Here is a 15,511-nt window from a genome sequence, read left to right as displayed (position 1 = left end):
GAAGAAGAGCGACTGCAGCCAAACAAGCCATATAAAACTCGCCATATTAGAAAACTGCTCGCTGGCTTCAAGGTGCAGTCCTCCGGGAAAACGAGCCTCTTGGGAGCGCCACCAAAATCATTACTTTTTGGTGCCACCACCCAGCGCTCAAAATGCCACACAGGTGAACGACAGCCACTGACCGAGTTGAACAGAACCGACCCGGGAAACTTGGGCAAAAGGCTTAATCCTGTGTATCAATCCGTGAATCTGTGAATCCGTGAAATAACCCGCGGAGGCCCAAATTCACCATGTTGCCATTTTTGAATGTTCCCGCCATATAGATTCCAGCCAATCAGAATGGGGATGACGCCGCATGGCGCGTGATCGCGTCCCGGCTGCTGATATATCGGATGTTCAACACCTAGGTGTTGAAAGTATAATTTCCCCCAAAACGTGCCCGTTCTCGCGGCACATGCCCTCTGATTATCCTGTGGAGTAAAAACTGCATTAATATATCCTTCTTTGAGCCGCAATACTGCGACGTTGTAGTGCGTCGACCTCCACAGAAATCGTTCGGCTTTAGAACCCTTTTGATGCATTACTGCCGTGATACCTGAAGAAAGCACGAGGAATGGGCTATATATTTTCAGGTTGCCCAAGCCTAGACAGGGGATGTCGGGGTGCGAAGGCCAGGTTGGGACCACGGATCTTCGAATTCCAGATCTTCGAATTCCGGATCTTGGAATTTCAGTCAAATTCGCGATCCAACTTGCCGACCTCTACTGCTGCCCGGAAAATGATGGGGAAATCGCTACTTTATCATTTGAGACCAGTCTATTTTGTTGAATTCATCGAAATTCTTTGAAGCCTATCAAGCACCCCTTTTGCCATGAATAGAGAGCACAACCCTAACTGAAATGGAAATCGCGAAAACGCCGCATTCTACTGTCAGTCGTCTTGACAGATTGTCAGAATATTCTCTTCGTTTGGCTAAGTTATCTTACCGTTTGCACTACAATATAGCTCCTTTGGATGCTTAACGGGAGTTGAGCTAATATATGATAACTTTCATGTTCCCCGGCTCTTTGACTTCCGGTTTAACGCCCACAATTTTAACTTACTGCTTAAGCGCAAATTTCGCCTTCGTTTTGCCTGACCCTGGCCATAACTGCAGTCAAGCAGATGAGCCTAACCGTGGTCAACACAAGCAAACGTATATGACTATCTCAGTTCACTATGACTGTTTATTCTCCGGTGATCGGCCCAGGATCCGTAGAAGGTTTCGATGGTGCTTCTATGCTTGATAACCTAGGCGTCATGAACAGTTATATGCTCTAACACTTGTCCCTCTCGGACCCACACAAATTGTCGAAGCTTAGTGGTATTCACCGCCTAGTTTTGAAGGTCTTAGCTGAAGTTACTTTTGGGCCCTGTTGTAACTGTATTTTCCTCAGCTTAGTTCTCGGTCTGAGCCTCCCAAGCTAGCGTTCACGTCAAAACAAACACCAAAGGTGCAAAAGGTCTATTAACGCCCAAAACGAAATCAGGAACAGTTGTACAGCGCTTCGTATATATAGCGTAAGCGGCTATAACTTTCTGGAATTTCTGACGCGTTCTGGAGCTCCAGTGGCAACCGGCATTTGGCCAATACTGGGTCATGATTGGCTGTTGGGTCCAGATTTTTGACCAATCAGATCTCGTCTTGATGCCGGACCGGCAAGCGTCCCGAATTTTGGGCCAACCGCGAGCGGGCCAGGCTTCTCGGCCGTAGCAGCGCCTAAAGACGTGCGGTATAGTGGGATCCGCGTGGATTCCTGCCTAACAGGCCCTTAACCGTATTGTCCGCCATTTTCGTAGACTGTGTAAATTCATTTGAAAAAGGGACTGCGGTCGTCAGTATGACGTCTACATCAGGCCACTGGCGACTTACCGACCAGTCGAATTGACCTGCACACTATTTAAATGGCGGGGGGGGGGGAATTATCACGAGATGGTTAGTCGGCCAGCTGAAAACGAATAGGAGGTTTATAACGGCTGGCACGACTTTCATAAGATTCACTCCCGTCTGTCGAACCCTAATGCACGAGAAAGGTGTATGGCTGTCAGACAGGATGTTGACGTGGTTTCCATCAGCATTGCGAAGTCTTCCGATATTTATCCAGAGCGGGCTGTTAAGATAGCCCTCCGCCTAGAGCATCCATAGTGGTGCACTTTTATGGGGCTTTGACGTCCTTGTTGTTGACTTTTGTGATGGTATATCGAAAGTTACATTTATAGCCGTGTTACCCAGGGTCTCGCTCTGAGACCGACGCGGTTCCCTTTTTATAGTAGTTCCCAAAATCATAGAATCACTTGACCGTCGTAGGCCAGGTCAAGGTTTGGCCACATCTCTGCTTCCGCCGCTGAGTTGGGCATAGAAAACAGCGGACGATAGTTAGGCATACGCAACACGTCTTCCAATCAAGGCAGCTTCTGGTGCTGGACACATTCTTTGGTGGAAGTACCAGTTGCACAACTAAAACACGCTTTCTAACAGCCTGATTATGGACACGCCAACCCACACGAGCTATGGTTCTGAGAACACGACTGTCGAATCATCATCATCATTATCACCGACAGCATCATCATCATCGACAGCATGACATCAGTGTTCAGCACTGATACTTCACTGCTGTACAATCATGAGTTAATTGAAAACCTTATTGTGAAAAGAATGAAGACGGGGGAGGGACTTAGTGCTGGCTTGCTACAATCATTCTGGGGTGCCTACACCTCCAAACACTCATTCAGGCAATCTGAATAGGAACTGATATTAAGATCACCACTGACATCGCTTAGAAGCCGTATCTTGCAGCGTCCCCAACCAGGCCCAGTGAGGATCACGCGGCCCCCATCCTGGAAGGCCAATAGCATCGACAGCACCCAAACGTTTCGTGATATCTTTCATACTCCTCTGCCAGGTCAAGGGTTGGCCATCTCTCTGCTTCCACCACTCTGATTTGGGCATGGGAAACAGGACTCTCTTCGGCAAACGATGGTTCGGCATACACAACACATGTCCCAACCAACGCAGCTTCTGGTGCTGGACGCATTCTTCAATGGAAGTACCCGTTGCACAACCGAAAATTCGCTTTCTAACTGCCTCGTTACGGATTCGCCGACACCAACCCACACGATCTATGGTTTTGAGACAATGATTGTGGAACACCTGAAGACGTCTCAGTTCCGCTGCCCGAACAGGCCAAGTCTCACAGCAACACAACAAAACAGTCCGCACTCTAGCTTGATACACACGTCCCTTGAGATTCGGGGATACATCTTTTGACGCCGTAGATGTCTCAACTTGGTAAATGTGACCCGAGTCTTGTAGCTTCGTGCATTGTCCTTATCCGTCACGCTACAGTTGGAACAAATACAACTTCCAACTTACGTAAAACGTTCCGCAACTCCGAATGCTTCCAGCTGGATTGTAAGTGGCGTGTTCAGTGACTACATGTCCAGGAGCGCGACCTTACACTTTGTGTGTCCAAAGTGCATACCAAAGGACAGGATGGCTTTGGTCAGTTCATCCGAGAATACTTGCGCCTTCTCCGCCTCTTCGAACATGAGAACGATATCGTCTGCATATTCCAGGTCGACAAGGTTTTCGTCACCATGAGGTCAGTCGAATTCGGCTATTTCGGAAGTTAGTACTGCATAAAAACAGCCTGCGATCAGCACACAGCTGAAGCAATCGTTCACCATGGTTCGTACTTACCGAGTCCAATCCATGTCGACCTTTCAACTGAGTCTCAGATCGGCTAAGCATGCCCACCTGTGCATTCGCATCTCCGGCAACCACCACGACATCAGCTTTTAGCTCGCCGCAGCAGGGCATTCATGACGTCGTGGAGCTTGTCTTTGACGGCATCGGAGCCACAGTCAGTTGGGACGTAGGAGTACCCGACAAACAGACATTATCAACTTCCTTCACAGACGTTGCCAGAGACGACTATCAACAGGTATCCAGTCAATCAAGGATGCTTCCGCCCGGTGACTCAGGACGATATCAATACCTGCACATCCCGTTGCAGCAGCCTCTGGATCACCAGAGGTGCGTAGTCGGAAGCGAGTGGAGACTGATAGGGTGGTTAGCTCAATCACTGCTTGCATCTTGAATTCTCGTTTCTGAGACATGGCACACATCAATGCCAAGCGAGTCCAGTGTGAGTGCAGGGGCAGCTTGTTGTCCTGCTTGCTTCATGGTGCGGACATTGAACGCGACCAGATAGACAGTCTGTCGAGGCTTGAGGTTTGATTTGAAGGTACCTGACGATGTCGGTGCCGTGTGACGAGCAGAGGTTGCACGCAAAACCGATGCAAGACGAACGGAGTCATCAGTCCCAAGTGCTTGGCCTACAAGGAGAGAGTTATTGATGGGGTGGGGAAGACGAATCAGTGACGCCAGAAGGCTAGTTACAAAAGGAGTCAAATTAACATCTCTGTGATTGTTGCATTCACTGCGAGTGCCTTTTTGAAAGTGAAAATTGTTATCTACTAGCCTCAGTTATGGGGAACGGTCTCTTTGCCCCATACGGATACACTTAGACCAAGCAGTCACTACCACCATCATTTAACAGGAGGGGCGGGATAGCTCAGTGGTTAGAGCGCGAATTCACTGACCGGAAGGTCCGTGGTTCGAACCCAACCTCTGCACCTCGACTTCCTCTGTTTAGGCTTGGGCAACCTGGCAGTATCCCAGCCCTCTTAATTCCTTCGGTGGCATGGCCGCTGGGCACCTGAAGGGTGTTTCAGCTGTACAATTTATTTCTTAAACAGGGCAGGTGGAAAATCGTCAGAGCCATGAGCACGATGACACTCGAGTAGAGATATGCATCTTTACTCTCCTGTGTTTGGAAGCGCTCCCTATTCACAGTCCACCTTTCTGTTGAAGACTGGCAGTCCGGATAGGAGGTAGCAGTTGTCTACCGGAATTGTTGTTCTAACTATAACCCCGAGATCCGTACGTTCTCTTTCGAGAACCGAGTCTTTATGACCGTTTCCGCACCTAACCGAAGAGTATGCGATATGTGGTGGATAACCGATGTCAATGCATACATGCTTGTGTTTCTTTCCATTTTGTCTTATCGATAGTCTGAAGGCGTAAGTACACATGAACGATTGTAGCAGGCAAACGCCAGTCGCCATCCCCATCCATTCATCTTTAGTCAGTTTGAGGATCTAAATACTACTGATCCGAAGGGCGTTACAGCTGGAAATTTTTGTTATTAGTACTACCGCACAGACCAAAGATGATGGCACGCCTGCCATCGTTGATCATGTAGATTTACACATAAAACGGACGTTCTGGACCGTGGTGCACTGTTCCTTTCTTTAAGGTTAATTTGTAGTGGTATCTCAAATTATCGGTCCTGTTGGGCACGAATAGTCTTGAAAATTTCAACCGCAGGAAATAGGTTTATCTTGATGGATTTTCGTTTATCGAGAGTCAACACTGTCCCTTTATTTCTTCACGTTATTCCACATGTAACCTCTTTTCGCTTCAGCACACTTTCACTGTTCACAGCGCTTGAACGCAATAACTTTTGATCTGGCTTTTCTGCTCTCAAGCCGGGTGCCTGTCACAAATGGTACGTTCCTCTGTCACTTTTTATAGCGTTTGGACAGCTTTTCTTCTCATTTTTTAGAACTCTTGTCGGTAAAGATGTACTTATTGAACTCAAAAATGATCTCTGGTATGGAAATCATTTTACTTAATATTCGTGGTCAATAGTATCTGTGGCACTTTACACTCCGTTGACCAATACCATAACTTCAGACTTACCGATATCAGTGTCACTGACCCTGAGAAACATCCACATATGGTTTGTTGCTCTATTCTTCTAACATTTACCTAGTTGTCCGTGAAAAACTGTTTCATTCGAGGATCCATTGTTCGTTATGTGCAACTTCCTGCGGACGAATGCGATACTGTGGAACTCCAGAACGCGTCAAGAAAGGAGGCCACTCTTGGCAAGCAAGTAGCGGCGTGAGCAGTCCGGTCTGTAAAGTTGACTCCTGATTGTCCATTAAAAATTGTTATGCACAGATTACCCTTTTGCATTACCAACTGGCCCCGGGCTTCTCCGTTTATATTATTGAGTCGAGACTTTATGGTCCTTATTTCTTCCTTTTGTTCACCTCGATAGTAGGTCGGACGAATTCATTATGGGGCTTACTATCCCTGAATGACAATATTTATAACAATCCTGAACAGCTTTCACGGCATAATGTGGTAGTTCATTTTGTCTATTGAAACCCTTAGAGGGCGGGTACCTCATTGAATCAAGGAACCCCACAAGCCAGGCTCTTGTCAAGATCAGCAAATAGTGTACAAGCCGATGGGCGACACTTGTTTTATCCGAAGCAAATAATTGCCACAATACGTCGCCAGTGCACCCAGCTGCCTAGTCCCCATTTGTAAGATGGAACACTGTACCATAAGCGGGTACCCGTGTCTTTTGCTCGGTGCGGAATTCCACGGTAAATGCCGGTTGACGAAGAAAATAATGAAAATGTGCCCTGGTGGAGAAAACACTGGCTGTTGAATTTTGAGAAATCTCAGAATGCCTCACTTGGTTTCGCAGTTGACTTTTTCTGCCTTCCATTCAGTCAACCAGTTAGGGCGAAACCCGCTTGGTACTTGTCTGAGTCAAGCATAACTTGTCGCGTGGATATGTAATTGTTATCTGCCACTTGATAGGGTGAGATGCCTCAGTGGTTAGAGCGCGAAGGTCCGTGGTTCGAACCCAACCTCTACATCTCGACTCTCCCTGTCTAGGCCTGGGCAACCTGGCAGTATCCTAGCCCTCTTGCTTCCTTCGGGTGGCATGGCAGTTAGGCACCGAAAGGGTACGACATCTGAACCATCTCTCTATATCTCTGCTTGCTAGTACATCGCCGAGCCCCGTTCACATGACCATTTGTCACATGTCATGGAGCAAACTCCTTATGCCACGGGGACTCGAATACCTGCACGTTATCTGTGTGACTGAGGTGTCTGCTTATCACAAGTAGAAACGAGCCTAGTCTTTTTCGCTTGGCTATTTCATATGTATTACTTCCTCTCGCTAGTTGTGTGTGATGTTATGAACCGAGCGTGCTGTCAAATGGCCTGTAGTTAGCTAATTATTCGTAATCAGCGAGGCTCAAAAAATGAAAAAAATGTGGCCATTAGGGGCGCGACCCTTCCCGTTCCTTGGGTACATTAATGATACATGATTCCAACGAACAATTAAATTCGGAGATCAGCATGGAGTGGTTCGTTACCTTACAGAGTTCATATCGATACCTTTTTCAGCATAGTGACCTTCGTCTTTTCACACTGCAAAAGTGATCGTTCGCCAATCGACCATTCCCTTGGTGACTTCGAAGATGACTCTTCAGAGGTGACCCGTATAGAACTTTATTTGATCGGAACTGTTCCTCTTGGCCCAGTTTGTTAGTTTCTTCTGTATCAAGAGTGGTGGCGTTCGACTCCATTATTATAACCACCCATTCAGACAGGCAGTTGCTTACATCAAGATAAAGTAGTGAAAGTTCAAAAAGCGCTGCATTAAGTTTCCTAACCCGTGTGGGAAGACGAGTGCTCTTTCCACCCTATCGACCGGTCTACTGCATTCTGCAAGGTGAGGCGTTCGTAATGTAGCGGAGCGCAAGTGAATATTTGGTAGTTAAACAGAATCAGTATATGAGCGAATAAGGCGTATGAGTTTGAAGTTAATAAGACTACTACGCATACTCACCCACCGCCTACCAAGTATTTTACTTTCCTGTAGTCCGAACTCTTGCTCGCGGAAGGACAGATCATGATATGGTATTGCGAATTGAAGGATGCTACTCCAACTGAGTGCTGAGAGTTGTCCTTGTCTTCTTGCTTACGGTCCACGTCATCCTCCCATCCGATTAGGAACTTCCCAGCACGTGGCACACAGGTTGTCACTTCCTAGCTGGATTCCCCATCTAAAGTTGGCCTGTCGTCTTATGGTGAGCTCGTGCTGGGTGAAGTTCGCATGTGGTGTCGGTTGAATTCCACTGGTGGCATCCTACCTCCACGCGATGCACAAATGTGTTTACCTTGTCGCTACTCCAAGATGTAGTCACCTTGTTCTTGAGGGTTTCCTGAGGACAATGTCATCTATGTCTAATCGCTTCACTTTCTTCCATCCTTCTAGGGCATCCTTCTCTCATGGTTGTGTGGCAGTTAAGTACTAGTGTAACGGTGATACTACTGATCCCTGAGGACAATGTATGTCTAATCGCTTCACTTTCTTCCATCCTTCTAGGGCATCCTTCTCTCATGGTTGTGTGGCAGTTAAGTACTAGTGTAGTGTAGATACTACTGATCGGGAGGCACGCGAGTAGTATGTGTTGTTCGTAGAATTTCACTTTGGGTCGATTGAAAAATGGAATTCTGTTGCGGAATTCGTGGGACCACTGTGGAACATTTGCTTGAGTTTGACCAACGAATGGGTGGAGGTATCGAATCTCTAGGAAGACTCGTTCGGGAGAAGCGAATACCTGCACGTTATCTGTGTGACTGAGGTGTCTGCTTATCACAAGTAGAAACGAGCCTAGTCTTTTTCGCTTGGCTATTTCATATGTATTACTTCCTCTCGCTAGTTGTGTGTGATGTTATGAACCGAGCGTGCTGTCAAATGGCCTGTAGTTAGCTAATTATTCGTAATCAGCGAGGCTCAAAAAATGAAAAAAATGTGGCCATTAGGGGCGCGACCCTTCCCGTTCCTTGGGTACATTAATGATACATGATTCCAACGAACAATTAAATTCGGAGATCAGCATGGAGTGGTTCGTTACCTTACAGAGTTCATATCGATACCTTTTTCAGCATAGTGACCTTCGTCTTTTCACACTGCAAAAGTGATCGTTCGCCAATCGACCATTCCCTTGGTGACTTCGAAGATGACTCTTCAGAGGTGACCCGTATAGAACTTTATTTGATCGGAACTGTTCCTCTTGGCCCAGTTTGTTAGTTTCTTCTGTATCAAGAGTGGTGGCGTTCGACTCCATTATTATAACCACCCATTCAGACAGGCAGTTGCTTACATCAAGATAAAGTAGTGAAAGTTCAAAAAGCGCTGCATTAAGTTTCCTAACCCGTGTGGGAAGACGAGTGCTCTTTCCACCCTATCGACCGGTCTACTGCATTCTGCAAGGTGAGGCGTTCGTAATGTAGCGGAGCGCAAGTGAATATTTGGTAGTTAAACAGAATCAGTATATGAGCGAATAAGGCGTATGAGTTTGAAGTTAATAAGACGCATACTCACCCACCGCCTACCAAGTATTTTACTTTCCTGTAGTCCGAACTCTTGCTCGCGGAAGGACAGATCATGATATGGTATTGCGAATTGAAGGATGCTACTCCAACTGAGTGCTGAGAGTTGTCCTTGTCTTCTTGCTTACGGTCCACGTCATCCTCCCATCCGATTAGGAACTTCCCAGCACGTGGCACACAGGTTGTCACTTCCTAGCTGGATTCCCCATCTAAAGTTGGCCTGTCGTCTTATGGTGAGCTCGTGCTGGGTGAAGTTCGCATGTGGTGTCGGTTGAATTCCACTGGTGGCATCCTACCTCCACGCGATGCACAAATGTGTTTACCTTGTCGCTACTCCAAGATGTAGTCACCTTGTTCTTGAGGGTTTCCTGAGGACAATGTCATCTATGTCTAATCGCTTCACTTTCTTCCATCCTTCTAGGGCATCCTTCTCTCATGGTTGTGTGGCAGTTAAGTACTAGTGTAACGGTGATACTACTGATCGGGAGGCACGCGAGTAGTATGTGTTGTTCGTAGAATTTCACTTTGGGTCGATTGAAAAATGGAATTCTGTTGCGGAATTCGTGGGACCACTGTGGAACATTTGCTTGAGTTTGACCAACGAATGGGTGGAGGTATCGAATCTCTAGGAAGACTCGTTCGGGAGAAGATCTGTGTCCAGTTTTTGGAATTAAGATGCAGATTAGTGTTTTCCTTCCCTGTTCAATGGTCCGTAACCGGTCAGTTGGCATTTCCGAATGAATAACTCCACAACAAGGGCCTTCTTTCACTAGTATTTGCTGCGAGTATACTGTCGATGATGGATGCTAGGTGCATTTATTACTTCGGTTTGACTTTGTCTTCTCACATATCCGCCTGATCGGAACTTCGTACGCGCCAAAGATATTTCACCATCTCATTTCAGCAAATCTGTCTTACGCCATTTCAAAAAACAACCCTTACTCCTACATTCTGACTGGGTGAAGCTTGGAGTAATTTCCTTTAGCTACCTCAAGACTTGCTCTTCGCTGAAGTTGTGCGTTGCCGTAGCGTCTATGCGTAATTCTTCGGTCTACAAGCTCATTTAATCATCTGGCTAGCCTATGGTTTTTCTTCGTAATTCGTCCGATCGGCTTCTAATTTTTGCAGACAGGTGCATCACTTTGGAGACCCAGCTGCTCTGAAATTTATGGGCTCATCGATTCATCATCATCGACAGCATGACATCAGTATTCAACACCGATGCTTCACTGCCGTACATCCATGATTTATTTGAAAGCCGTATTGTAAAGGAAAGAGTAAAGGTGGACAGGGAAGGGACTTAGTGCTAGCTTACCACAATCATTCCGAGGTGCCTACATCTCCGGACATTCACTCAGGCAATCTGGATAGAAACTGGCAACAAGAACTCCACTGACATCGGTTGGCAGCCATATTTTGTAGTGTCTCCAACCAGGCCCAGTGAGGATCACGCGGTCCCCATCCTGGAAGGCCAATAGCATCGACAGCACCCAAACGTTTCGTGATATCTTTCATACCCCTCTGCCAGGTCAAGGGTTGGCCATCTCTCTGCTTCCACCACTCTGATTTGGGCATGGGAAACAGGACTCTCTTCGGCAAACGATGGTTCGGCATACACAACACATGTCCCAACCAACGCAGCTTCTGGTGCTGGACGCATTCTTCAATGGAAGTACCCGTTGCACAACCGAAGATTCGCTTTCTAACTGCCTCGTTACGGATTCGCCGACACCAACCCACACGATCTATGGTTCTGGTACAACGATTGTCTCAGCTCCGCTGCTCGAATAGGCCAAATCTCATCGATTGGTCTTTTGGTAATCATCCTGCTTCCAACGGTATGTAGTTGTGACTTTTCCATCTCTTCATTACAAAATTACGCTAGTAATATGCTTATTAGCATTTGTTTCCCACGGAACGTGGATCCGTTTTCCACGCCTAAACCACGACTTCTCCGTGTGTAGTCCTCATCCTTGGTCATTGAACCTTGAGATGCAACCTCCGGAACTACCCTTGTTGGTAGAATATTACTATGCTCACTACTGACAGTTAATTTGCACCAGGTCAAATGAACATCAAACCCACACTGACCGAAACGCACAATCCTAACTTTTAGACGTGACCTTTCAGCACTAAGCCTACCGTACTCCACTTATCAGTTTAGTAGTAACCATTCCATAAAATTCATGGAATCTGGCATCCACCTTTTGATGTTTCATGGAAGGACGATCTTGCCTCATCTCCAGCTTATTCTATGATTCTTGTGAGAAGTGGAATTCTACTTCACAACGGATGTAAAATAAAAATCGGTTATCTGAGCCATTAGAAGTGCTGATCGTTTAAATTGTCGCGAAAATGATGACTGTTGTGGTTTTGGTATAGATAGACCCGGATGTATAGTCGCTTGAGAATGAAGTCTGATGTCGCCCCATGCATGGTCGCATCGTCGGGAAACTGAAACCATAAGACCACTTAATAACCGAAGCGAGGTGACGACTGTTCAACCTTGAAGTACTCTCGGGCGTACTTCAGCATGAGTGTATTCTGCAGCACATGGACCTTGGTCAAAACGTTGTGTAAAGGGACATTGTATCAGGTGATTTGGCCCACATTTCAGTCAATTAAGTGAAAATCGGGGTTGATGGAGTGGATCAAACAAAAGACATCTCACGAATCAAACCGGGCGGAGACGGTCATACTGTTTTTCTAGAAATTATAATAAAACCGAAAGTACACACACCGTGTTCACATATTTTTATGTGTAAATCACGTAGCCACAATCCTACTGTAATTCCCATGTTTTACAAGTTGTCAAAATTTGACCTCAAACTATTGCTTGTTAAATTAAATTAAGTTAAATTAAGTTAAATTTGAACTCGAGTAGATGGACAATCTTCATTTAAATGTTAGTAAATTGACTGCGCAGTCTTTCTGTTTAGTTGCTCATTTTCGTCTATTTTTCGGATTTCGAGTCAAGTGAACAATTAGCCAGCGTCACATCAAGTTCGCTATTTCAACTTACACATCTGAATTGGAAAATTCCAAATTTCATATTTTTTCGGGTGGTAGGTTGGAAGATTTCGGAGTCACATGTACTCTAGTGTATTCTAATAGATCAAAGGTCACAAAGGGTTTCTGGAAGAGTGTAAAATTTCGTTCTTATAATAACGGTGTTGTGAGTTTTGCCAGTCACCTAAGGGATGATGTGCGGAATGACATAGACGATTGGAAAACGTCTCATCACTTATGTATACATTTACGGGTTCATGTTTTGTTTCTACAAGTAGCTGATATCTATGCTGTTCCTACAAGCCCCAAGCCCTGTCAAACTTCTGACGGTATGATCCGAAGATGGCAGTGGTATGTTGTTTTTCTGGCTTACTTTCTGATTTCCATGTGAGTACAAAGGACACTAATAACAACTTAATGGAGAAAGTCCTCACTTTGAGTTTGTTCGAGAGAGCCGTTAGTGAGACGCGTCTAAGTCACTCACCATAGGCCGAACTTTTTCTGCCTAATCGTTCCAACAGGCATCCTACTTCCAAACCTTTGGACAAATGTGAAGCGCAGGATACTGTTTCGTGATTGACAACAATGTTGGAGTTCCGTTTTAACGCTAGTTTATTGGACATGAAAGACCATTATATGGTGCTTTTTCATCAGCTTACAGGCATTTTGTGACCGGTTTAGTGCCTGCAATGCATGTCTCTGAATGATTGTTACTATATGCACGTCTGCATGACGGTCATGCATAATGAGTAGCGAACAGTCCGCATGATACTTTTCAGCATGTCATTTGGATCGCGTTACGTTTCATTGTCTTTGATAGTCTTTTTGCTTCGCCATACCGAGCTCCGTCTTTTAGCTTGTTTGGGTTGAGTGGTTCTATCAACAGAACGTGTTAATGCATTTTTGTGAATGGCGATTTTCCCGAGTTGGTCTTTAGGCGGAGTTTCCTTTTTAAAGTCTTTTGGCTTTTGGTCAACGCTAGTTGGACTGTGTATGGATAATACTTCTCCTGCGGCCGGATTAATCTTAGTGCTGACTTCTGTCTTGTTATTCCTGTTTTCATTATGTTGTTGTACTTCTACTGTGTGAACCGAAAAAGGTTTCCCTGAAGTGATAATGGGGGATGCAGCTACATGTCGATTTGGACTTGACCAAAACAAACGGCAGTTACCCCCAGCTGGTGTTTTTCTTTGAGCTGTGTTTTGGAAGGAATTTATCCCAAAACTCACTCGACTTTGGTTGCCTTTTCGATCGATATCCTCCGAGGCGCATCTGTGTTCAGGAGAGTCGGTTTCGTCCGGTGTTGTCCAGCTTTCTTTGAGACCTTCTCCGCTTAAAGTCGCCCCAGTTTGCGTGCGAGCGAAACTCTCGGCATCTCCAAGTGCTCCACTGATTGGCATGATCTCAAACATTCGCGGATAACCGAATGTGCTTAATTTTTCCGAGTAATCTACCAAACCCATTGTATGTGCTAAAATTCCGACTTCTTGCCGTATTTCATTTACCTGTGGTGGTTCTAATTCACAAATTTCATTTGCATCGTCTTCCAGAAAATCCACTTGCATTATCGACTGTCGGCCGGTATGATTTTGTTTGTTAAGTATATTTGATAATCCGATGGCTAGCCAGTTAGGATGACGCACAGTAGTAGAATCCCGGTCTGGTGGTGGAAAAAGGAAGTCCTCAAGCAAACCTGTATCCGCCAATCCACTGGTCAATAATCGAAATAGCCGTTGTGCTTGTCTATCTAGGCAGCGGTTTCTCACTCGTTCCAACCATAGTGTCAATAAACAGAGAGCGGAATCCCGGTCTGCAGCTATACATAGTCGTGCCAACTCCTTTTCCTGCCCAGTCAATCTGTTTATCATATCTGGACTCAGTTTTCTTGCGGGTGCTAATCTTTTCCCCTTTCGTGTGTTTGTTCCCGCGTCATAAGATACAGGCCCTTTAGGCATATACTTTTGCCGGAAGAATCCAGCTACCGAGATATGCTCCAGTAACCCAATCAGGCGGTTACCACAGTTCGAATAGCTTCTACTCGCTCCTTTTTTGGCAAGTCGATGAAATACGGAACACCATACTTCCTCATTTGTAGTTCTACCGGAATCTTGTAGAACAGCCCGAACATCGTAGACGCAAGGATCATAGTAAGACAAAGAAAGATTCCCTCCTTCTGTCATCGTTCGGTAACTGATAGTTTGTAACAGTCCGATGATATCTACTCCCGGACGCGTGTTCAATAATTTCACGCAAAAATCCAACAAATCTACGAACCAATGGGTAGTTTCTCGAGTTGTTCCCAACCGATCAATAATACCGATGGGTGCCTGCGGATTAAAACCGAATGACATGAGGAGGTTAATCCCATTGAAAAACTCTCGGCGCACTGCAATGACGGCCGGGTAGGTTGTGGAGTATTCATCCATGATAAATGGACCAGGTCTCGGTTTTGTGCGCCTAACGTAGCAAGTTGCATTGATATCTACTTCCTGCCTCGCTCGTGCGTGGATGCGTGTTCCTGATGTGTCCAAGAGCAAACGTAACACAGATTTGAGACGCAAATAGATGGCTATGGCTAACGGAGTTAAATAAAGAACCGTCTTTATTCCGTAAGCAGGCATACCCGGACCGGTTTTCGCGTCAATATACAGATGTGGTTGATCAAAAAGTTCAAAGTAGGCTGACAGGAGACTTGGTTGAATGTTGGCCAAATTCACCAGGTGGTGCAATCCGTTCCGGCAACGCATCTGATTAACAAGCCAGCGAGTTACTTCATGATCCCGTGGGTAATATTTTGGCAGGGAATCTCTCGTATTGTCAACGGGAGGTTCGGATAGGTCATTGGGTAGTTTCTGGAACTCAGGTGCGCTGTCTGTGGTTAGCCTTACATCGCGCCTGTTCTGATAAGCCATCAGACTTCGCTTGTCTGTTCCCTCCCACGGTACAGAGTCATTTAGTTTCACGTCTAGCCATCAGTCGCTCATTTATCGACTAATTTGAATACGCATCTCTCACGTGATGACAAGGGTGGAATACCGCGCCAGAATTAAGTCCTGAATCTTAAAGTTGACCGGTGGAATGCACAGCAAAGTGCACCTGGGACTTTCATGCTTTCTTATGGTTTCCTGATATATATCCGTGGAAAGAATGAATAAATTGATACGGATATATTTTTGACCAGATACA

General features: G+C 45.8%; 2 protein-coding genes across 2 annotated transcripts; one reads left to right on the top strand and one right to left on the bottom strand.

Annotated features, from left to right (window-relative positions):
• Window positions 1–3,788: 3,788 nt before the first annotated feature.
• T265_03378 (hypothetical protein) lies at window positions 3,789–10,479 on the top strand (the record flags this gene model as incomplete). The annotated part of the gene is made up of 7 exons (XM_009167847.1): window positions 3,789–4,075; window positions 4,602–4,740; window positions 5,267–5,338; window positions 5,650–5,717; window positions 5,756–5,878; window positions 6,915–7,017; window positions 10,396–10,479. 7 exons carry the CDS (start codon window positions 3,789–3,791, stop codon window positions 10,477–10,479), a joined length of 876 nt encoding a protein of 291 aa, XP_009166111.1.
• A 2,643-nt stretch (window positions 10,480–13,122) lies between these two features.
• T265_03377 (hypothetical protein) lies at window positions 13,123–15,237 on the bottom strand (the record flags this gene model as incomplete). The annotated part of the gene is made up of 1 exon (XM_009167846.1): window positions 13,123–15,237. The coding sequence occupies one exon, from the start codon at window positions 15,235–15,237 to the stop codon at window positions 13,123–13,125; it is 2,115 nt and encodes a 704-aa protein (XP_009166110.1).
• Window positions 15,238–15,511: the final 274 nt, after the last annotated feature.

This window comes from Opisthorchis viverrini (assembly GCF_000715545.1).
Source record: "Opisthorchis viverrini unplaced genomic scaffold opera_v5_48, whole genome shotgun sequence".
Lineage (NCBI taxonomy): Eukaryota > Metazoa > Platyhelminthes > Trematoda > Opisthorchiida > Opisthorchiidae > Opisthorchis > Opisthorchis viverrini.
The sequence above is the reverse complement of the archived record's forward strand: the minus strand, read 5'-3'. Positions and strand labels throughout refer to the sequence as shown.